Genomic DNA, 22,472 nt, shown 5'->3' on the forward strand with positions numbered 1-22,472 from the left:
GGCTGCACACATGAAGGATACTTTATCCATTATCACGGGTGTTTTATCTGCTTTGTGCACAGTTATGAAATAGTGACAACAATAAACTTGATCACGGATATGATTTGCTTGATCATGTGTGTTTTTGTCTGTTTTTTGGCACAATTATGAAGATGGTGACAATATTACACTTGATGGCTGCACACATGAAGGATACTTTATCCATGATCACGTGTACTTTTATCTGTTTTGTGCACAGTTATGAAATAGTGACAACAACACACTGATCACGGATATTAAATTCATGATCATTTGTGTTTTTGTCTGTTTTTTGCACAATTATGAAGATGGTGACAATATTACACTTGATGGCTGCACACATGAAGGATACTTTATCCATTATCACGGGTGTTTTATCTGCTTTGTGCACAGTTATGAAATAGTGACAACAATAAACTTGATCACGGATATGATTTGCTTGATCATGTGTGTTTTTGTCTGTTTTTTGGCACAATTATGAAGATGGTGACAACATAACACTTGATAGCTGCACCCATGAAGGATACTTTATACATGATCACGGTTGTTTTAACTGCTTTGTGCACAGTTATGAAATAGTCACAACAATACGCTTGATCACGGATATGATTTGCTTGATCATGTGTGTTTTTGACTGTTTTTTGCACAATTATGAAGGCAGTAACAATATGAAGGATACTTTATCCATGATCACGTATACTTTTGTTTGTTTTATAATACACTTGATTATGTTTTTAGTACTGTCCTAAATTGCTGCCTTGAATTTCAATATCAGATAAGATGTCTCAATTTTCTAACACTCAATGACGTTATTGAACCTCAGCTCTCGAAGGTTAAGCCGCTTAAAATAAGGTGAGAAAGATCAATGAAAAATCACAAGACGGCGTTTACAATGAAAGACGTGACATCTCAAGATATTATAAGTACACTTGCATAAACGCTTTTGTCGCCTCTTTTAAGTCTATCGCTTACCGGTATGACTCAAAATGTTTATTAAAAATTGATGTTATGTATACATAGAAATATTTTTTCCAAGTTGGATTTGTATATTTTACTTTAATATATTACATAAGTAAATTACAATCGCTAGAAGTTGTTAGATAGGTACGAAAGCTTGAGCAGTTTGCACCGTGTAATTGAGAAGTAGTTAGTTGTCAGGGGTAACAATAGCATTGTCTGAAATGTGGCGGAAAGACTGGTTACTAGTTTAATTTTCAAAACGTGGTTGACTTAAGCTGCTAAGCTATTACTTTATAGAAAATTATTATTAAATATTGCTATTGGAAATTTATTTATTTATTTATTTAAGCCCTAAAACCACTTTTAACTATACCAAACTGTTATTCTAATATAAATTATTGTTAATACTTCATCCCACTGCTGGGCGAAGGCCTCCTTTTTCTTCAACAATATTTTGTCAGCTGTTGATTGGGTCCAGAGTACTCCTTTAAAGGCAATTAATTCGTCGATCCACCTGGTGGTAGGAAATTGGAAATTAATTACTGTCATTTATTTACTTTTATATTTTTTAAATGTAAAACATGGCCCTTGATCTGAAATAAACATATAGTTATTATTATTTACTAGCTGACCCAGCAAACGTTGTATTGCCGATATTAAAATCGCGATACAAAAGTAACTGTTGATCGTAGATGGGTGAAAATTTCAAGTTGTATGTATTTTTTAATGCTGACTCATAATCCAACAAATTTAAAAAAAATGTAAAAAAGATTAAAATGGACCACCCTTAACATTTAGGGGTATGAAAAATAGATGTTGGCCGATTCTCAGACCTACTCAATATGCTCACAAAATTTCATGAGAATCGGTCAAGCCGTTTCGGAGGAGTACGGGAACGAACATTGTGACACGAGAATTTTATATATAAGATTATAATACTTGCACATTACTGATTCACGACAGACAGGCGCTGCTGTGGTACTAGCGAAAAGCTATTTTGTTTCATACTATGTAAAGATTTACCCCCTTATTCATAACTGCTAACTTAAAGCATTGCTAATTCACATTCTGTCTTCTTCTATTGACCTAAGTCAGAATGAGAAAAAACACTCGTTAGCAGCTGTTTTAAGCTAGCGGACCATTGTGAATAAGGGGGTTATTTTAAAAGTGTTGTTAGGTTTCTCTAAATTGCAACGTGTTTCTACTCTAGCTTTTAAATTACATATTATTTTAAGGTAATAACCGTAATTCAGATAAAATCTCCAACAGTGGAAAACATGAGCTGAATTGATTCACTCCCTTGTGAGTTATAAAACAGCCTCGCCTTTTTGATTCATTGTGTGATAAATTCTAATCTCATAACTGCTTAAGGAAGTTAGTTTGTTCCTTACACTTTTTCGCCGAATATTGAAAATACCAATAGGGGGTTGCAGTTAACAATCTGTCAATCAAAATGTTTGAAGCTTAGGTAATTTCTACGTTTCGATAGATTCTCTTGCTGCTAGACAACTGATGAAAACAGGCCAAGTTTATTACTTTAGTATGCGATATATTATTATCAACGCTGCCGATATTAATACAATATTTGTGCTGATGAAGAGGGCTATTCGCGCTATTTAAAGCCCAGGTCCTAAAGAATCATTGAGAGCAAAATTAAAAGAAATTAACATCTTGACTGTAGCTTCTCAATATATTCTTGATAATGTAATGTATGTTCATAGGCACACAAATGAATTTGCTATAAACTGTCATAACCATAATGTTAATATGTACCAGGAACAGACATAAACTTATAATGCCTTATATGCCGGCTTAATCGAGTTAGTAAGTCTTTTGAGGGGCGATGTATATGCTTTTAAAACAAGATCCCAGAAAATGTTCAAAACAAAACTATTACGATATTCAAAAGAATTGTTGGTGTGCTAAGGGTTCTATAACATAAATGGCTTTCTTAATGATGCCACAGATTGGGAATGGAGCGACCACCCTGCTTAATTGTACAATATTACTTTGTCAACATATTTTTTGATGAAAGAAAAAAAGCCCGCTGAGTTTGTTGCGCCCATTCTTTTCAGGTCTGAGGCATTCATTTTGGAATGAGTGGTAGTTTTTGACTTTCAATAAGTGATCTCACACCCTATTTTGAATAAATTATTTGAATTTGATAAGCTACGTATTACACTGGCGATTTGTGTGTCACTTTGTGCTTGTGTTGACTACCAACCTCAATTGTTTTCGAGGTTTTCACAGCTGTCACACTCTTACTAGTCGTATAAATGATCATAGGTTTGAAGCGTTAAAAATCGGTTAAGCTCACAATAGATTCGCTTTTCTTTTCTATCTTGCTGTATGTCAGTTAATGTTCTTCGCTCTCGGAGGCTTTATTATTGTATAAATATGTCTGTGAAAAAAAATTGGTAAAAAATGTAAAATATTGCATAATATGTTTTCAGGGGGACTCTAATGAAAAAAACACTATTACAATTACACGCGTTTTAATCCTATAAAAGTATTTTATTTAAATGTGTAACACTCGCCTTAATCCAAAAAAATATCATCTCTTTATAAAAACAAAACTTGTGAAAATAATTCTTATAGCGCGACCACACGATGGTTTTATTTGCACTAATCCAAAACAGACACGCAACGAGACGGTTTTTCAAATAAGTTCAAAGGCTAGGGTTATGAAGGAAGAGTGCACGCATTTTAGACAGGATGTCGCGCGCACACAATGGTTTCTCATTCGTCGTAAGTTGCGGCTACTGTTCGTAAGTGTTTATGGGTTATGCGATATTTATTCTCATAAATAATTTTAACAATTGTAGAAGGGATTGGTAATTTAAACGCACATAATAAAATATCTGTATTTTACAGTTTCCACTAATACTCACAATTTGGGCTGCGTTACCCTTAGAATTCACAGTAAGTAATGTCCACTCGAACTTAGCGCTCTGGCTTATATAAGGCACGACCGTCTACCGTGCTAGTTAAATAAATGTAATTAATAATTGGAATATCTTATGGCATTGGTAGCACTTGTTGACACATCAAACTGACACAATTAACTTACATGAGAACTTAAAATCTAACTTATATATTTTTAATATACACATATTTGTTTGTTTTTTTTGTTAGTTCTAAGAAATTATTACTTATTTTGGTTTGTATCATTTTAATAATTGTGTGGTGGTGGTTTTTGTTATCAATAAATTTTTATTCTATTCTATTCTATTCTATTCTACATAGGCACGTACGAATAAGAAAAGTACAATACAAGATGGACTTAATATATGAGCAAGTGCTGATCAGAGAATTTTAAATCACCTACATTATTTCCTGCTGTGGATTATTTAAAAACATAGAGAAGGACAGATTTTTTTGTATAGTCAACATTGTAATAGTTATTAATATTTCTAGCATGTTTAGAGTACACAGCATGACGTTAAAATGGCGACTTTAAATAAACACACGGGGAGAGCTAATTAACCATAAAAAAAGACTGAAATTTTTTGTAAAAAATTGAAATTTTGCAATTTTCAAACAAAGAAATTACATATTTAGAAAACAAAATTTTAATCATCCTCACGTAGTCACTACTGACCTACGAGTTTTATATTCACGAGATGGCTACGGCGCGGTGTGAACGAAGTGTCAGAGCCTACGCTAGCACGCGGCTACGATATTACTTACAGGATGTTCCGAAATGATGTTATGGAAAATTGATTTATTTAGGTGAATTATGTATTTTTATTATTGAACTTATTTTTTTATGATTAAGGTTTAGTAGGTGTGTTCATTTAATGTAGCCATTGTTGCGCGAAGTTATATATTAATTACATTTTAACTGTTTTTGTATTGAGGCTGTAATGATTAATTATTTTAATTTATTTATTTTGAACTGTTTGTAGTGTACCAATACAAATATGTACTTAAACCATATTATGCAGTAGTTTGGTTCAATTTTGGCGATACAAAACTAAAAGCCAAGATTGGACGCGAAGTTGAATCTAATGTGTGGCCGCGGCATAAGGCTACTATAGAGTTGCCAAATAGCAGATAATATTTCACCTGACGGCGGCATCCAGCCGCAAAAACTGAAGCATTTACAGAATACCTAGAGTCTGCATAAGTCCTGTTCCGAAAATATTCAGTTTAATTTTTTAAGTGTAAAACGTATTTAGCCGAGTTGGGCAATTTTTGATAGGCGAAAGTCTTATGGTTTCACGTCACCGACATTCTCATGGCGCAAAAATAAATAATAAAAAAATATAGTTAGACACTTTTTGGATGGGTGAAATCTCGTGAGTTCGCGTCACCGAAATGCTTACAGCAGTATATTTGTAAATGAAAATGAAAATGTTTATTAAACACATGACATTGATTAAAAACGGCTTAAGTTGAGTCATACACTTTATTTCATAATACTAATAAAACTTAAATAACATCAAACACATAAAATGAATTTCGAACAAGTCAAATAAAATAAAAAACATCAAACAATTAAAAACAAATCACACTTGAGCAGAGCAATAAAATTCCAAGCTCTTGTATCATTTAAATAATCTTGGATATTGTAATAGCCTTTGTTGCTTAATATACTTTTTGCAATATTAGTGCTGTAATATTTATTTGAAAATAACTTTTAAAAAATTTTTTGAAATTTTAAAGTTTAATACCAAAAGTTCTGGGCTTTTACTTTTATCGACAATCTCTACGAGTGCCAATTTATATCTCAATGATGTTTGACAAGCATGCTTAACCTATAACATAGACTATTCAACCTAAATTTAATTCAACCTAGATTGAATTGTCGTTGACCTATATACATGATACAAAACAATAGGAAATTGTGCTATGTTAGAGTCCTTTTGTCAGAGATAAACTCTGGAACTATAGATTACCTCTTTGAACTATGCTGATGTCGAATACTTTTAACAGTATTAAATGGAATATAATTTATCATGAAATTTCTGCAACCTTAAATGATTTTGTGATTTAATATAGCAACTAGCGCATTACAGTACCACTTACCCGTATTTGTGATCGAGTTGCGTTCGAAAATGGAACCGTAGTAATGACGATAATCAAGAACAAAGTAATAGAATAGTAAGAAAGAAGCAGTCTAGAAATATCTAATAATAACTACTTTCTAATAACGATTGAAATACCATAAAATATTCTGAAACTCAAAGATCCTTGATTTATAGTTACAATCCCGTTTATTACTATTGACAAATTATGAAATTAATCTAAAAATAATTTAGTTTAGTACAACATAAGTATGTGATATTACGAGAAAGGCAAAACAATGTAAATGAAGATGTATCATGTATAAACACTATGAAAACAGCAATTATTTAAATAATTATCAAAAACAAAAAAAAAAAAATTTACACAATTTCATTGTTCGATTACTTTCATATCTACAATCTATGAGGATATTTAGATGAAAACTTCTACAAACAGTAAAATTATTTCACTCACTGTGTGACATAAGGGCTTTGTGCTTGCACTTTAGTAACATAGAAGAAAAAACTAAAATTATAATAAATAAAAATTTATCAGGTGTCAAAAACATTTTTATTAAGCTTACTTCTCATTTTACGATGTCGAGAAAAATAGCCCGTATTCGGCCCACTTTCGACTTTAAAATGTAGGCTATATTTAAATATGAAAACGTTTCAACGTAAAATTTTAGATTAACTATTCACGTACTGAATACGCGCTTTAATGAAATCGTTTAAATGAAAAAATCTAAAAATATCCTTTGAAAGCCATTTGAGAATAAAATGTTTTCCGTTGAGAGGTTTATTAAAAATTATTTTCGTGCTCCACAGAACATAGTCCCTCTCTTAAATAACTCGGTCGACATTTGTATTCTATTGAAAGGCCTAGATTTTCGCTTTCTATTATTAATGCTTTTATTTATTACATTTTTCCCCACTATTATCACGGGAGTTAAATTCAAGTAAATGTATGAGGAATAGGGTTTTGCCGCGTTCCCATTCAATTTATGTGTCTTATACTATTTGGCTTACAGAAACACACAACAATTAATACGTATATTATCAAAACATGAAAAAAACTAACCGAAATTAAAAAAAAAGTTTCGGTCTGAAGGACGCCTAAGTGAAATTACTGCGCAAATGAGACTTACCATCTTATGTCGCAAGAGGACGAGTGCAGTTGTAGCGTCGCTCAGAATTTTGGGTTTCTCAAGAATCCTGAGCGATGCTGCATTCAAATGGGCAGGGCGTTTCAATTTAGCATCAGCTAAACTTCCTGCTCATCTTGTTCCCTAAAAAAAATCTGGAAAAAGCTGGTTTGGGTGATGGGTGAAATTGCGAAAACAGGAGTCCGCATGCCATGTCAAATCTAACACAGATACTACAACACTAAGACAATCGTGAAGACCGAAGCCCCGAGTGAGAAGAATATCTTCTCAGTAGAGAAGTTCTGAATCAGTGCTATTAAGTATTGTTCACTCACAAAGTGATCGAGAGCAACAGTCTACCACACTGCCACTTCCCACTTGTGTTTCCAATTTATCGTTAAGATGTTCTTCTTATAGAATATGTTTAATGACTTTATAAGTTGCCTCAAGAAACACCGTTCGTGGAGATCTGGTTTTATCCGGAATTTTATTCAATTGTAGTTGCCATAATTTACTGTCATAATAATTAAAAACAATTAAATTATATCAGTTTATTTTTAAAACTCATTTTCAGTAATAATCAAACAAAAACACTATTTCTAAAATGCACAGTATATAACCGTAACAAGGAGTTCTTGTCGGCATATAAGAACTCATTGTTCTATGGTTGGCCGTCAAGCTAAAGTTAAAGAATAAATGATTCAAAGTTTGAATATTGACGTGAATGAGAACATAGTCGAATAGTAATGGAATAATGAGATAGATTAGAGAATGAAGTAAAGCAGGAACGGTTGGCCTTCAGCCTAATATTTAATATTTTTAATAAAAAGTGAAAGAAGAACAAAATATGTAAGTTTATTTTATTGAACAACGATCTCGCGTGTGAGGGAGGATCCACACGCTACAAAACATATTGAACTATTCACAAAATACATTCAATATCAATTTTACACAGCACTAATGTTGAACAACACGTCAGTTGTATACCTACATATAAACCCATCCAAAAAGCGTGTAACTATATTTTTATTTATGTATCGCGTGCGCCAGTCAATGGGCATGTCAGTGATGCGAACCTATTACATTTTCCCCTACCATAAAGTGCCCAACAAGTTTTCACTTCAAAAACTTTTCAGAAGTTCACCTCATTGTTACTATGCACTAGCATCCAACGAATTTGAGTGTAATTGGTCTAGATTCTGGCCGTTTTAAATCGCTGACCTCACAAATGGATTCGATATCGATTCACCGCTAGCAATACTGCCTGCATCAGATACCTGCGTTGGTTATCTATTATCAAATGGCATATGTCAAATTATTAATATTAACTGCAGCCAATTGCTGGTATAACTGTTTATTTCATTGTGATTAAATTAACGATACTGTACTCGTGTTTGAACTTATATGAAACTAGGTTGTACCCGCAACTTTTCTTCAACAAAAAAGACAGAACGAGACAATAAAGAAACAAAGAAAAATAGAAATGAAAAACCATGGCGCTTATGAAAACAAAAAGACATGCAGACGCGGCGTGACTTTGTTTTATAATATTATGTATTGCTTTACTACACATTATCTAATTTTTCTATAAATCTACTTAGATTTAGTTCTCTGTGGCACCAATAACCAGTGCTTTATTGAAATCCATAATATTGTAAGTGCTTTTTTAGGCCATAGAGAAAAAGTCTAGAGAATACACTTTTTCAAAGACTTAATAAAGTATGTACTTATATACGAGATAGAGGCTGTATTAATGACAGATATAAATAATAATATAATCTCTACTTCAAAATCATTTACCTATATTTATTGATAGAAAAGCTAGTATCCAAATGTTAGTTGTTAGGGTTAATGAAACTAAGTCTCGTGCCAGAGTTTGCCGAGTCAACATCTCCTGAGGATGCCTCGCGGAGAGCCGAAACACGTGTTGAATTGCTTGTAGACTAATATTGGCAGAATTAACACTAAAGAAAACTCAAAACATTTGGATAATTATGGATTTCCGCAAAGTAACGCCTGCGGCAATAAATTTTCAGAAAAACTAGTGTATAATATATATATATTCACTTTTAAGTCATCCAAAAATTTAAAATTAAAATAAAATAAAATAATTTAAGATTAAAATTGAAATAAACTTTCGATCTAAGAAGAGATCAAATCTTTTAACTACAAGAAAATTTGATAATATAATGAATATTTTTTTTAATAATAGGTGAATATTATAATGGACTTAGTTATTTTAATGCCATGATTTTTAAATAAATTCTTTTTTTTATTTCTCCGATCGTGTGTGATTTGTATTTTATTTTATTCTGTACTATCTGACCCTTCTTACTTACTTACTTTGTACTGTCTCAATGGATAAATAAAAAACCTAAAATTTGTATTAATTAAACATACAACAAACAAATGGAATCCTTTTTTTATTAAAACAATTAAAAAAAATGCTCGGTATGAATGAAATTTTATAAAATAAAGTTTATTTTTTACCTCCCAGAAAGTTAGAAAAATATAAAAATTCTAATAAGTTATTCATTTTGAACCATTATTTTAATTTGATTTCCGAACGACACATCAAAGGAAAATAAAAATCGATTTTTTTTATTTAATTTCGAGCATTTTCATATTTATTTACCTTTTAAACCTTCTCTGGGCTTCCACAATTATTAATTTAAGACCAAAATTAGCCAATTCGGTCCAGCCGTTCTCGAGTTTTAGCGAGACTAACGAACAGCAATTCATTTATATATATATAGACTAGCTTACCCAGCAAAACGTTGTAGTGCCATATAAAGTAATAAGAAAAATATAAATAATTAAAATTTTTGGGGTATGAAAAAAGATGAAGACCGATTCTCAGACCTACCAAATATTAAATCGTACATAAAATCTACCAACTACAAGATTCTATTTAGTTATTCATTTTAAATTATTCTTTCAATTTGATTTCTGAACGATGGAAGACACATCAAAGGAAAAACAAAATTGTTGTATTTATATTTTAATTCCGAGCATTTTCATATCTAGTTACCTTTTAAACCTTCTCTTGGCTAACAGCAATTCATTTATATATATATCGATTATTGTAAACACTGCTGTTCCTCCCATTAGGAATCGTGAAAAACTAAAATACAAAAACACAGCCAATGTTTTTGTATTTATTTATAAGTGTTTATTTTCTATCACTGTTGTCAACCCAAATAAAATAAAGTGAAAATAAAATGATAATAATAGCTCAGCCGAATAATAAAAACTTGTTTAAATAAAAAAATATATATATTGTGTCGCTTCAAATCTTGACTTGTACAAGATTATGTCAAATACTTAAATATGATCTCAAGTAGCCCGCACAGATATAAGATTTTGTGGGAGGAAATTTCTTTCGGCTAAGTCTGTGGTCTCAAATTGCAGATAATATTTCACCTGACGCGACGGTGGCATCTGGTCCACGAAAATGAAATCGTCTCAGAATATTAAAGAACTCAATAACTTTATATTTTTTATCAGAAGATCATGTCATTAAGCTACTTCCAGTTTGATGACATGATCGAAATTGATAATCCATTCACGTATTCATATAATTATTAAATAGTAATTTAATGCTAAATGAATGTTACACAAATAAACATCTCCTCTCCGCTAACCTTCGGTGGGAATGTATCAAGCGGAGAGGAGATGTCTCATTTGTCTGTAGAATTTTGTGCTGCGTCGAGCGACCAAGCGGCGCGGTGGAGCGGAGATGCGTGAAGGCCCGCGCTCACGCACCCTTTTCCCCGCTGCCCTTCAACCCCCGCCTTGCGCACCCTAAAGCGTTGCTTTAAAAACAGCTCACATCTCCTCTCCGCTCAGATGGAAATAGCCTGCCTCGCTGCTTATCTCCTCTCCTCTCCGCTTTGGTGGATACCGTGTCTAACAAACTAATAAGTTTCATTAAATTTTCTGTCAAACATCAAATACGACACAACGACGAGATTTTACTACATACAGCGATCAGTGGTAAGTTTTCGTATAAATAATTCACAAGCATGTCGAGGTCAAACGTGACACCAGCTCGTATTTTTTTTGCCTACTAAAAATTCCTATTTGCCTAAAAAAAGAAGTTCTTCTCGAAATTTCTCTTCTTCGAATTTTTGCCTTCACGAGACGCCCAGCAGATTCCACCTTCAAAAAGGGGCGTAAGATGCTGAAAATGAATTTATTTGGAAGAAAAATTGACACATTCACACAAAAAAGTTAATGAGAACAAAATATATGGTTAATCTAATACTTCACTTACTTAATACAAAAAAATAATAGAAAAACTGAATGTGGCATTGGTCTTTATTGATATAATCATGATGATTAAGTGTATTAATTAAATATAGAGCTAATCCTAATATTGGTTTCTGGTTTTATGATCAGTTTTATAAACTCAATAGCGATTTTAGAATTGAGTTACCACGTTTGTACTTGAATATTGAAATGAACAATAACATGAATGTAAACATTAACATATGCATTAGATACGCACAAATGTAGAGTTCTCAAGTAAATAAGTCGAATAAATTATTCCATTTGTATTCTATTAATTCGTTAGAGTTTTCAAGGTTTCAGCTATATCAACGTTGCGGACAAACTAACAAGACCAGAATACTTTAAATCAACCGAAATCTATATAAATAAAATGATAGAGGTTTTCATATGTGCGTACATCACCCAAAAAGTAATAGATAGATATTTCAATTAAGTCTTCTTAGTTTTATTCGTTAGACAGTCGGTCCATCACTAAAAAATTATTGCAATATGATGATTTTATATGAAGTTATTAAAGTTTTTAAGAAACAACGATTGTAGCGATTTTACTGGCATTCATTTAATTTAAGACTTAACATTTTTTAGGACTAACGAGCGCGCACGACAACACCAGAGGAATCGCGATTTTTTTGAAGGTGCCCATGTCGTAACGTCCCGGAAACACCGCACAAGGATGCTCATTCCACAGCTTTGTAGTACGTGAAAGAAAGCTCCTCGAAAACCACACTATGGAGGACCGCTATACATCCAGATGGTGGCAATGATATCCTAATTTGTGGCATGTCGTGCGAAGGTGGAATTTTGTGGCAGGATTTGGTATAATACACATAATGAACCGGTCTCTACGCAATACCGAGTGAGATCCAGCACTGGGTCCCTGATAATTCGAGCTGCCCTGCGTTGCGCGCGGTCAACGAGATCGAGCTGATACTGGGATGCACCAAACCAGAGATGACAGCAATACTCGATATGTGGCTGGACCCGCGCCTTGTAGAGCGCTAGAATGTGGGCAGGCTTGAAGTATTACCGTGCTCTATTAATGACACCCAGCTTTTTCGAAGCCAATTTGGCTTTGCCCTCTAGATTTTAGAGAACTTTCGTATCCTAATGCTAATGCGAAACTATAATGGCCAACACGAACATTAATTTGACCTGCGTAAAGAAGAATCTCTAGAGTCGTCTAGGTCTTGTACACCTCTTCAAAAAATACAAGGAATATGGCAACAATATAAAAAAAACCGATAATAGGTTATGTGTATGCGATATATAAGAATTTTCAAATGAAGGCTCTATTTACCCTAACGCCATTTTAGGTTAATATTAAGACTTGATGGAAAAGGAATAGACAAAATAATTGCTTTGCTAAAACATGACTTAAGGTTCTTTCCGAGTCGTTTCGCATCATAACAATACCTGTGTCAAAAGTAGCCGCCATTTTGTGTAATTAATGAGTGTTGCTATTAATTTTGAAATGATCAGGTTCCTAGACACAAACTCAGTAAATTTAATCGGAATAGCAACTGCAGTACAGATATACACTTACCTCATCATAATTTGTGTGGTAAATAGGACCTAGCCTAGACTTTAGGGCCATAGCCACAACTCTTTTCAAAGGTTGTCTATCGATACATTTTCACGCTCTCTTAAATAGCACTGCTAGTAGTGGCATCGTTACCTTCCCTAAGATATCATGTGCAAGGAAGCGATGGCTATCCATGCGTCATGCTCTTGAATGGGCGCTGTTTGTGGTGCCTGTAAATATAACATTTTAAGATGTTAGTTTAAATATATAAAATCTCGCATAATACCATAACTTGTTAACAGTGTATGCGCCTATTTACATTTGACTTCGTGCGCTCGAGCACAAGCACAATAGATTTAAGAATGTAATTTCCAATTGTATTTAAGAAAAGCTGTTAGAGAGTAATTTTCCATTCTCTTCCAAGTGAGCACGGATTTAAACGACGCTTGGTATATCGACACCATTCATGCGGCAGTTATGGGCTTGATCTCAAATAGGAATTCTTAAATATATGACAATGCGAGGACAAAGTGGACTAAATTTTTCTGGCAGCATTACGAAACTTTATAGAGTATTCGTGATTTTAATAATACAATTTTAAAAAAATATTCTTAAAAGGAGAAACCACTAAAGGCTTATAATGGATGGCCCGCACTATACCGGAAATACAAGAGCTGTCAGCTATTTCGGTCAACGGATCAGCCTAACTATCCAACGCGGAAATGCTGCCAATATTCTTGGTACTCTTCCCCGTAATGATATTTTTAATGTAATGTAATTGTTATTAACTTATTATTTTGTATTTTTTGCTGAGATAATCTTTTCTAGGTTAGGTCTATGCATAAATGTACATACATGTAACCAAAACTAAACTAATGACAAACAGCGAAAGAACCGATTCCGAAACTATTAATAATAAGATAGGTGTTCATAAAATCTATCTATATATATAAAAATGAACTGCTGTTCGTTAGTCTCGCTAAAACTCGAGAAATACTGGACTGATTTGGCTAATTTTGGTCTTAAATTAATTGTGGAAATCTAGAGAAGGTTTATAAGGTTTATATGAAAATGCTCGGAATTAAATAAAAACAACGATTTGATTTTTCTTGGATGTGGGGGACACATCCAAGATCGTCGATCAGATATTCATTTAGATCTTTTATATCTTTCTTACTTTCTCAGGAGGTAAAATATAAACTTAATTTTAGGTAACTATAGTAGGTACATTAACTACAGTTGTTAACTATCTATCAGATTATTTTTATGTAGATTGATAAATCTTGAGTTTTGGCAAAAAATAAAATTTCTGAACCTAATTGCACCACAAAACAAAACATAAATACAGTTTATCAGAACGCTTTAAATTGATTAACAGACTGTATCATAACTGTGTATGTCTGGCAATATCAAATTGAAACCTTATCAATAGCCAGTATTTCAGGAAAACATTGTTTTGTAATCAAGCAACATCATGTGCAATTAATCGAAAATAGTAATAAAATTTCAATCATACCGAGATATTTTTTTTAATTGTTTTAGGCAGTACGAAGTCTGCCGGGTCAGCTAGTAATAATATATTTTTTGGGACAACTGGTACACCAAAGATTATGGATGCTGTGTTAAGAGTTAGCACTCTGGTGAAAGTTGAACAGCTCTGGTTACATATTATGTCCGACATAGAGCGATAGATGGACAAAGGAAATCATGGAATGAATCCCATGACATTTATGTCTTACTTAACTAATGTCAAGAGGTTGCCAACGAAAAAATTAACAAACCAACTTATTAAAATTTTAGGACTGGATTCAATGAACAAAATCAGAAAAATAGAAAGAGTTTGAGTATACCTACACCAAAGAGGAAATTACTACGTGCATTGATATTGTGACTTAATTTTGTCAAATAAAATAAAAAAATATATAGGAAGTTCATAATATCAGTGTTAGGAAAAGACGTCCTAACGTTTGCTGAGATCTTTCCTTTTTGCGAATCGCGCTGCTGCCTCGTTTGTTATCATTCTAGTTATTAAATAATCCTTCTATCTTTTAAAGCATTAATATCTCTTTCTTTATTGTTTTTTAACATTTGTATTGTTATTTTTCTTTTCTTTATATAATGTTAATTATTCATATCTATTGTATTGTAAAAAAATTGGTGGCAGTTTTTCGCAAATAAAAAAATTATTATTATTAAATAACTTAAGTTTTTTTAAAATTTGAAATTCAATTCGAACAAACTAACAATGAAACTTATTATAATATTTTATACGCACGACGAAAGTCGGGTGAAAATATTATGGGCTTATCTACTCTATATAACCAACCAGGAAACGATTTCATTCTATAAGTTCACTGTATTTTCACAATGGCAAGACTAAAATACCTTACGTATTGCGTAATCGTGTGGTTGTATAGTTTTTCATTAAGAATAATTCTATGTCGCGATAGTACTGAGAGTCTCACAGACAATATATTACAAAGCGGTATTTATGATGCACTGAATATTTCTGGAAATATGAAACTTGACGATATAATAAAAAAAATTGAATCTTATGCTGATACAGAATTAGATGATAAGGATTTAAACATTACACAACTAATTCAAAAGGATGGGTTTGAAGTTGAAGAACACACTGTGACAACAGAAGATGGATACATCTTGAAGATGTTCAGAATTCCAAGATCAGGACCTCCTATTTTTCTAATGCATGGAATAATTTCAGGCTCAGATGTTTGGGTGTCAACAGGCTTTGATAAAGCACTTGCTTATAGCCTAGCTGCTCAAAATTACGACGTATGGATGGGTAATGCCCGCGGTACAAGATATTCCTTGAAGCACGTTACCTTAAGCTCATACCAACCCAGTTTCTGGAATTATACGTGGCATGAAATTGGTATATACGATGTGCCGACAATGATCGACCGTGTTCTAGAAATAACAAAACGACCATCTCTGTCATATATTGGACATTCACAAGGAACTACTGTTTTCTATGTAATGTGTTCATTGAAACCCGAATACAACGAAAAAATATCACTTATGGTGTCCTTAGCACCTATTGCTTATATTACAAACTCAAAGTTCTTTTTATATAAAATTTTATCTATCAATCCAGAGGCATCTTACGCAGCGTTTACAAGTGCAGGTATATATAACTTTTTTGGACATGATGAAGTATTTTTACCTGTAGAAACCACCTTATGTGGCAATCCTTTCACAGCATTAGTCTTATGTCAATCTCTAACATCATTAGCTGGTGGTTTCAACTATAAACAGGTGAATGTTCCGCGCTTGCCAGTAATATTTAGATACTTTCCTACTGGTTCATCTGTTAAACAAGGCGTACATTACTTACAATCGGGCCGTGCCGAACGATTTCAACAGTTTGATTACGGACCACATAATTTGGATCATTACAACTCAACAAGTCCACCAACTTATCCTCTAGAAAATATAAAAGCACCGATCGCTTTATTTTTCGGAGACGGGGATTACCTTTCGGTCAGGGAAGATGTCGATAAATTGGTACAAAGGTTGCCAAACGTGGTCGATTTCTACACAGTTCCAGATGAAAATTTTGAGCATTTTGATTTTTTGTGGTCTAAAGATATAAATACTTTAATTTTGCCAAGGCTTTTGAAATTAATAAAAATGTACACGTTATAAATATAAACACTTTGTTTTAATACTTTAGTTACTCCAAGAAATACATATTTGAATATTGTTCCATGATATATTATATACTTATATACAAATTGAAATTGTCAAATATTTTAAATTTTTGTTCACTAGCTCAGCGATCAAACGTGAACATTCATGTGCGTATTTACCATCCTATTTTGCATAAATTTATGCCAGTTTTTAGCCACTTGTAGTACCTAGTATGCAGGCTCTTGAAATTGAAATCTCGAGTGATTCCGATTCTACATCTATAAGATAAAGACAAATTTTTATCGAAGAAACTTTGTATATTATGGAGTAGGTCTTTGGTTTGGTGCACCCAAGTATCAACTTTACTTTCACTACTAAGCATGTAAATAACTATACCGGATTCTTGGTTCGGTGTTTTATTTATTAAAAAGACGCAGTTCTGTCAATAGAAACACAATGACGTTAGTATTCGGGAATAATTCCCACATTACCATTTTTTAACAATTCTTTTAAATTTCGTAACACATTTATATTGCACATTTTCTGGGATCATATTGTAGAGGCGATGGCCCAGTAAAAGACTTACTTACTCGACTGAACCGAGTAGTGGGCATAAAAAGTTTATGTTTATGTTTGTTCCTCGTGTTAACATTATGATTGTCACAGTTTCTAGTAAATTCCTTAATGAGCTTATGAACATATAGAATATTATCAAGAATATATTGAGATGCAACAGTCAAAATGTTTATTTCTTTAAATTTTTCTCTTAATGGTTCTTTAGGACCTAGGTTATAAATAGCACAAATAGCGCTCTTCTGCAGCACAAAGTTGGTATTAATATTGGCTACACTGCCCCATAAAAATATACCATAGGAAATCCAATATACATAGGAATACCATTATTTTATTATATCTCAAAGGGTTTAGATAGCATTTTCGTTGAAAGCTTCCAGACGGATTATTTTATTCTGACAGCTTCAAAAAATATCATAAAAATAAACAAATATGTATAAAAAAACATAACAAATTATATACTGAAACCTTCCACGAGAACTACGTGATCAACCTACAATCCATTGGTGAAATTAACATGAAAATCAGTGCAGTATTTTTGGAGTATATCGCGAACAGACGCGGCGGGGGACTTTGTTTTTATGTTATCACTACATAATATAAGAGGTTTCGACCTATGATCTCTGATGAGACTTGAAATTTGGTAGGAATATTCCTTTCGTCGAGCAGAGATAAGCTTAGAACGGATATTACGAAATTCCACCCTCAAGAGATTTTAATATGAACAGAACAACGTTTGTCGTGTCAGGAAGTTTATTATATACCTGTCATATCCCAAAACTAAAAAACAATATCAGATGCAACTTTTGCAAACACAGCTGTAATGGCTATAGGGCATACGTAAGAAGAAGCGGTGTGTAACGTACAATTAGCCATTAACATATTTTTTTTAATAATATGGACACACTTTTTACACAAATCATCTTGGCCCAAACTTGGCATAGCCTGTAGGTACTATGAGTGCAAGACAACGATATATATAATACAATATACTTACTTAAACATACATAAATACAAATAAACATCCATGACTCGGAAACAAATATTCATATTCATCATTTATAATGATTGCACCTACCGAGATTCGAACCCGGGACCTCTAGCTCAGTAGGCAGGGTCATTAACCACTGCGCTATAGGGGTCGTCGATATTACAACAAGCATTGGTATCTACCGTGAAGCTACATCAAGTCTTATAGGAGATTTGACATGGGAAGAAGATCTGGTAAGAATCTCCTAGCGCGTTATTTGGATCTAAGAATAACAAAAATTGCTAAGTGTTACTAATTTTAGATGCAGAACGATCTAGTTTTTCTTACCAGATTTATTTAAGTGTTCGGCTACTGGAGTCTTTAAAGGGTCGTTCTTCTTGACTGCCCCGATTTGTTCTTTTATGCATTCTTATTTGTTTATAATGTTAAACATACAGAACCCTTCTCGTTGATCAAGGGATACACGGCACTTGCCTAAAGCCAACCTCAGGTGGTTTTTAGTGGGTAAGCACTTAGATTTCACTTGAGAACCATTTATCCAATAATTGGTATGAATGAGCATTCACCACCTCCCTCCCATCGTTATCCCGGAGTGTAGCTCATTGCCTATGTCTGTGCGTAAAAAAATCAAATTGCAAAAGAATATTACCATTACTTCGTTTTGTACCTACATCCAATTATCCAACAGTTCAAGATCACTTGTAATGTAAGTACCTAATTAACAGCAGCTTCAAAGAAAACTCGCCTAGACATTGCAAAAGTTTCTCGTAGTAAGACTGAATACAAGTTCTGCTAGTCATTCTTGGATCATACAAGCGTGTTGCACTAACGAGCTGTTCGTAACACAACTTAGAGTAACATTTTTTTAATTAGGGCACATATACACGCACTTTCAGTGTATAAAAAGGAGCAGGCTTTTATAATCATATTATATCCTACGGTGTAATTACAACCAATAATTATACGATTTTGTACTGCAGAAGAATTTTTAACTTAGGTCCTAGATAATCATACAGTGGAAAATCAAAAAAGATTGACATATTGATTTCATAAAATTAACTCTTTATGAAGTAATGTAACACCAGAATTAAATATCAACTTGTTACGGCACATCCAAGTTTTTGTAGGCTGATAATTGATTTACGCTTAATATATTATTTGTGAACTCTTACTTGAGTACTTAATTATTGACCATCCATAATATACTAAGTAGTGTCTCGCTCTATTGATAGGCCAATTTTCTTCGATAAAATTCTCCGGTCCTCGACACTAAGACGGCAGCGTGACTCTCCCACTTTTAAAAAGCCCTTAGTCGCCTCTTACGACACCCTTGGGCCTGGAACTCCCCTATTCTATTAACGCCCCGGGGAAGCACAGGGCAGAGTTGTGGTGAGTCTGTAGTTTGCGTGCATACTAGATATAATTCAAACTACTACTACACATACCTTCAGCATGACTTATGACTTACATGTACATGGGTAGGTTAAACTTAATTTAACAGAAGTTCTTTCCGATTCCATCAATATACTTAGATACTTCTTATGACTCCTGTGAGAATAGCGCAGTGGCCCTGACATGGTAACTCGATAAAAATTATAAGCCGATATTGTGCATGCACGAAAAATTCCGTATAATTGTACAGGAGAACAACTATAAACTTTTTCAATACTATTTTTGTACAATAATTTATTTTCAATTCTCATGGCTAATTTTTAATTCGCTATATTGCTGTAATAGCGATAAGGACGGCGCTGCAATATACTACTCAAATGTTATTTTTTCAGAATAATTTATTAAACCTCACCTATTTATGTATATCTTGGTTCAAGTATAAAGCTATATTACAATGTAATGAGCTATGATGTAGATGAATAACATTACATTGACGTATTTATTTACGTCATAGCCAACGTTAGTGAGCAACAATTTCAATTAATTGTCTAAGGAATTACTAACTCATATGTTATTTTTATCTGTATAAACAAAACTTAAAGTTATTCAACTATTTCAATGGCATGGTTCAATATTTAAATATGTATTTCTTGGAGTAAATGAAAAAAAAAAAACAATATTATAAATATCATGACGTGTACATTTTTATTAATTTCAAAAGTTTTGGCAAAATCAAAGTATTTATACCATTAGACCACAAAAAATCAAAATGCTCAAACTTTTCATCAGGAACTGTGTAGAAATCGACCACGTTTGGCAACCTTTCCACCAATTTATCGACATCTTCCCTGACCGAAAGGTAATCTCCGTTTCCGAAAAATATAGCAATCGGTGCTGTTATATTTTCTAGAGGATAAGTTGGTGGAATTGGTGAGTTGTAATGATCCAAGTTATGTGGTCCGTAATCAAACTGTTGAAAACGTGCGGAACGACCTGATTGAACGTAATGTATGATTTGTTTAACAGATGAACCAGTAGGAAAGTGCCTAAATATTACTGGCAAACGCAGAACATTAACTTGTTTATTGTTGAAACCACCAGCTAACGCTGCTAAAGATTTACATATGAAATATGCTGTCAAAGGATTGCCACATAACGCCGTTTCCACAGGTAAAAATATTTCATCATGTGCAAAAAAACTATGTACACCTGCACTTGTAAACGCTGCGTAAGCTACATCTGGATTGATAGCTAAAAGTTTATATAAAAAAAACTTTGAGTTTGTAATATAAGCAATAGGTGCCAAGGACACCATAAGTGATATTTTTTCGTTGTATTCGGGTTTCAATGAACACATTACATAGAAAACAGTAGTTCCTTGTGAATGTCCAATATATGTCAGAGATGGTCGTTTTGTTATTTCTAGAACACGGTCGATCATTGTCGGCACATCGTATATACCAATTTCATGCCACGTATAATTCCAGAAACTTGGTTCGTATGAGCTTAAGGTAACGTGCTTCAAAGAATGTCTCGTACCACGAGCATTACCCATCCATACGTCGTAATTTTGAGCAGCTAGACTATAAGCAAGTGCTTTATTTATCCCTATTGATATCCAATCGTCTGAGCTTGAAATTATCCCATGCATTAGAAAAATAGGAGGACCTGATTTTGGAATCCTGAACATCTTTAATATGTATCCATCTTCTGTTGTCACAACATGTTCTTCAACTGCAAACCCATCCTTCTTTATTAGTTGTGTTATGTTTAAATACATATCATCTAATTCTGTATCTGGATAAGATATAATGTTATTGACTATATCGTCAAGTTTCATGTTTCCAGAAATATTCATGGCTTCATTAATACTGCTTTGTAAAACATCGTCTGTGAAACTCTCAATACTACCGCGACATTGAATTATATTAAATAAAAAACTACACAACCAGACGATTGCGCAATCCGTAAGGTATTTCAGTTTCGCCATTGTGAAAATACAGTGAACTTATAACAGATGTATCCTTTCCGGATTGGTTATATAGAGTTGATGAGCCGATAACGTTTTCACCCGACTTTGTTTGTGAAATATAATATTATTGTTAATTCTATTGTAAGTTAGTTCGAAGTCATTTTCAAATTTCATTATCTTTTCTGTCATACTCCAAGTTGATTTTCTATTCACCATGCCGTTCTTTTTAAACTTCACAGTGATAGACTTTATACAGTTACATTAAAATAAACCAAAGCTATTTTAAGAAATTTACTCAGTATTTCAATGCACCTCGTAGTCGCCTCTTTGAAGTAGGCCTCACAGTACATTTTTCCGTTTTCCCTAACCTTGGTTTTGGTCGTTCAATCTGGTCCTAACCTTTTGATGCCCATGGTCTACCCATATTTTTTTTTGGCATCGTCTTCTACTTACTCCAAAGCGGTAGTAGTATCTAGTATATTAGAAATGATATCAAAAAGAATTCTAAAGGAATCCATTTTGAGAAAATAAATGCCTTTTATGCCTTTATGCCTTTACTATATGACGCGGGATTCATTCCTAGATTGTCTATGTCTGTGCATCCGTTATCAGTTACACATTCGACTCCTCTTTCTTTCCACAACAACAACGGTAGCGGATTGGTCTATAGTATCGAGAAAGGCTTACCCCAATATTCTCCTTACCATACTACGTTAACATGTGGCTAGTATATCTTCTCCGCTATTCTTAAGCGACCAGCCTAGCTGCCGTTAGATTCACAGATCATAGACAGATATCACTATATCGAAGAGCTTTCTATTATTATAACTATACTAGCTGATTCCTGCGACTTCGTCCGCGTAGATAAAGTGTTAAAAATAAATAAGCAAGTTTGGAATAGAAGATTATCTCATGTCCTATTCCTGTTCCGGTTCCCGTTTTC

The 22,472-nt window shown here is 33.2% G+C and overlaps 2 protein-coding genes and 1 long non-coding RNA gene across 3 annotated transcripts; 1 reads left to right on the top strand and 2 right to left on the bottom strand.

Moving 5' to 3' along the window:
• Positions 1-1,419: 1,419 nt before the first annotated feature.
• LOC126978652 (uncharacterized) lies at positions 1,420-13,088 on the bottom strand. Its single transcript, XR_007732659.1, has 3 exons — positions 12,969-13,088; positions 3,203-3,379; positions 1,420-1,492 (listed from the first exon to the last, which is right to left on the bottom strand). It is a non-coding gene; the product is annotated as an uncharacterized LOC126978652 (long non-coding RNA).
• Positions 13,089-15,279: 2,191 nt separating this feature from the next.
• Positions 15,280-16,623, top strand: LOC126978630 (lipase 3-like). The gene has a single exon (XM_050827617.1). The coding sequence runs from the start codon at positions 15,315-15,317 to the stop codon at positions 16,614-16,616; it is 1,302 nt and encodes a 433-aa protein (XP_050683574.1). The 5' UTR covers positions 15,280-15,314; the 3' UTR covers positions 16,617-16,623.
• Positions 16,624-20,236: 3,613 nt separating this feature from the next.
• On the bottom strand, positions 20,237-21,575 carry LOC126978631 (lipase 3-like). The gene has a single exon (XM_050827618.1). It carries the CDS (start codon positions 21,545-21,547, stop codon positions 20,246-20,248), a length of 1,302 nt encoding a protein of 433 aa, XP_050683575.1. The 5' UTR covers positions 21,548-21,575; the 3' UTR covers positions 20,237-20,245.
• Between the last annotated feature and the right edge of the window lie 897 nt (positions 21,576-22,472).

This window comes from Leptidea sinapis, chromosome Z (assembly GCF_905404315.1).
Source record: "Leptidea sinapis chromosome Z, ilLepSina1.1, whole genome shotgun sequence".
Classification (NCBI taxonomy): Eukaryota; Metazoa; Arthropoda; class Insecta; order Lepidoptera; family Pieridae; genus Leptidea; species Leptidea sinapis.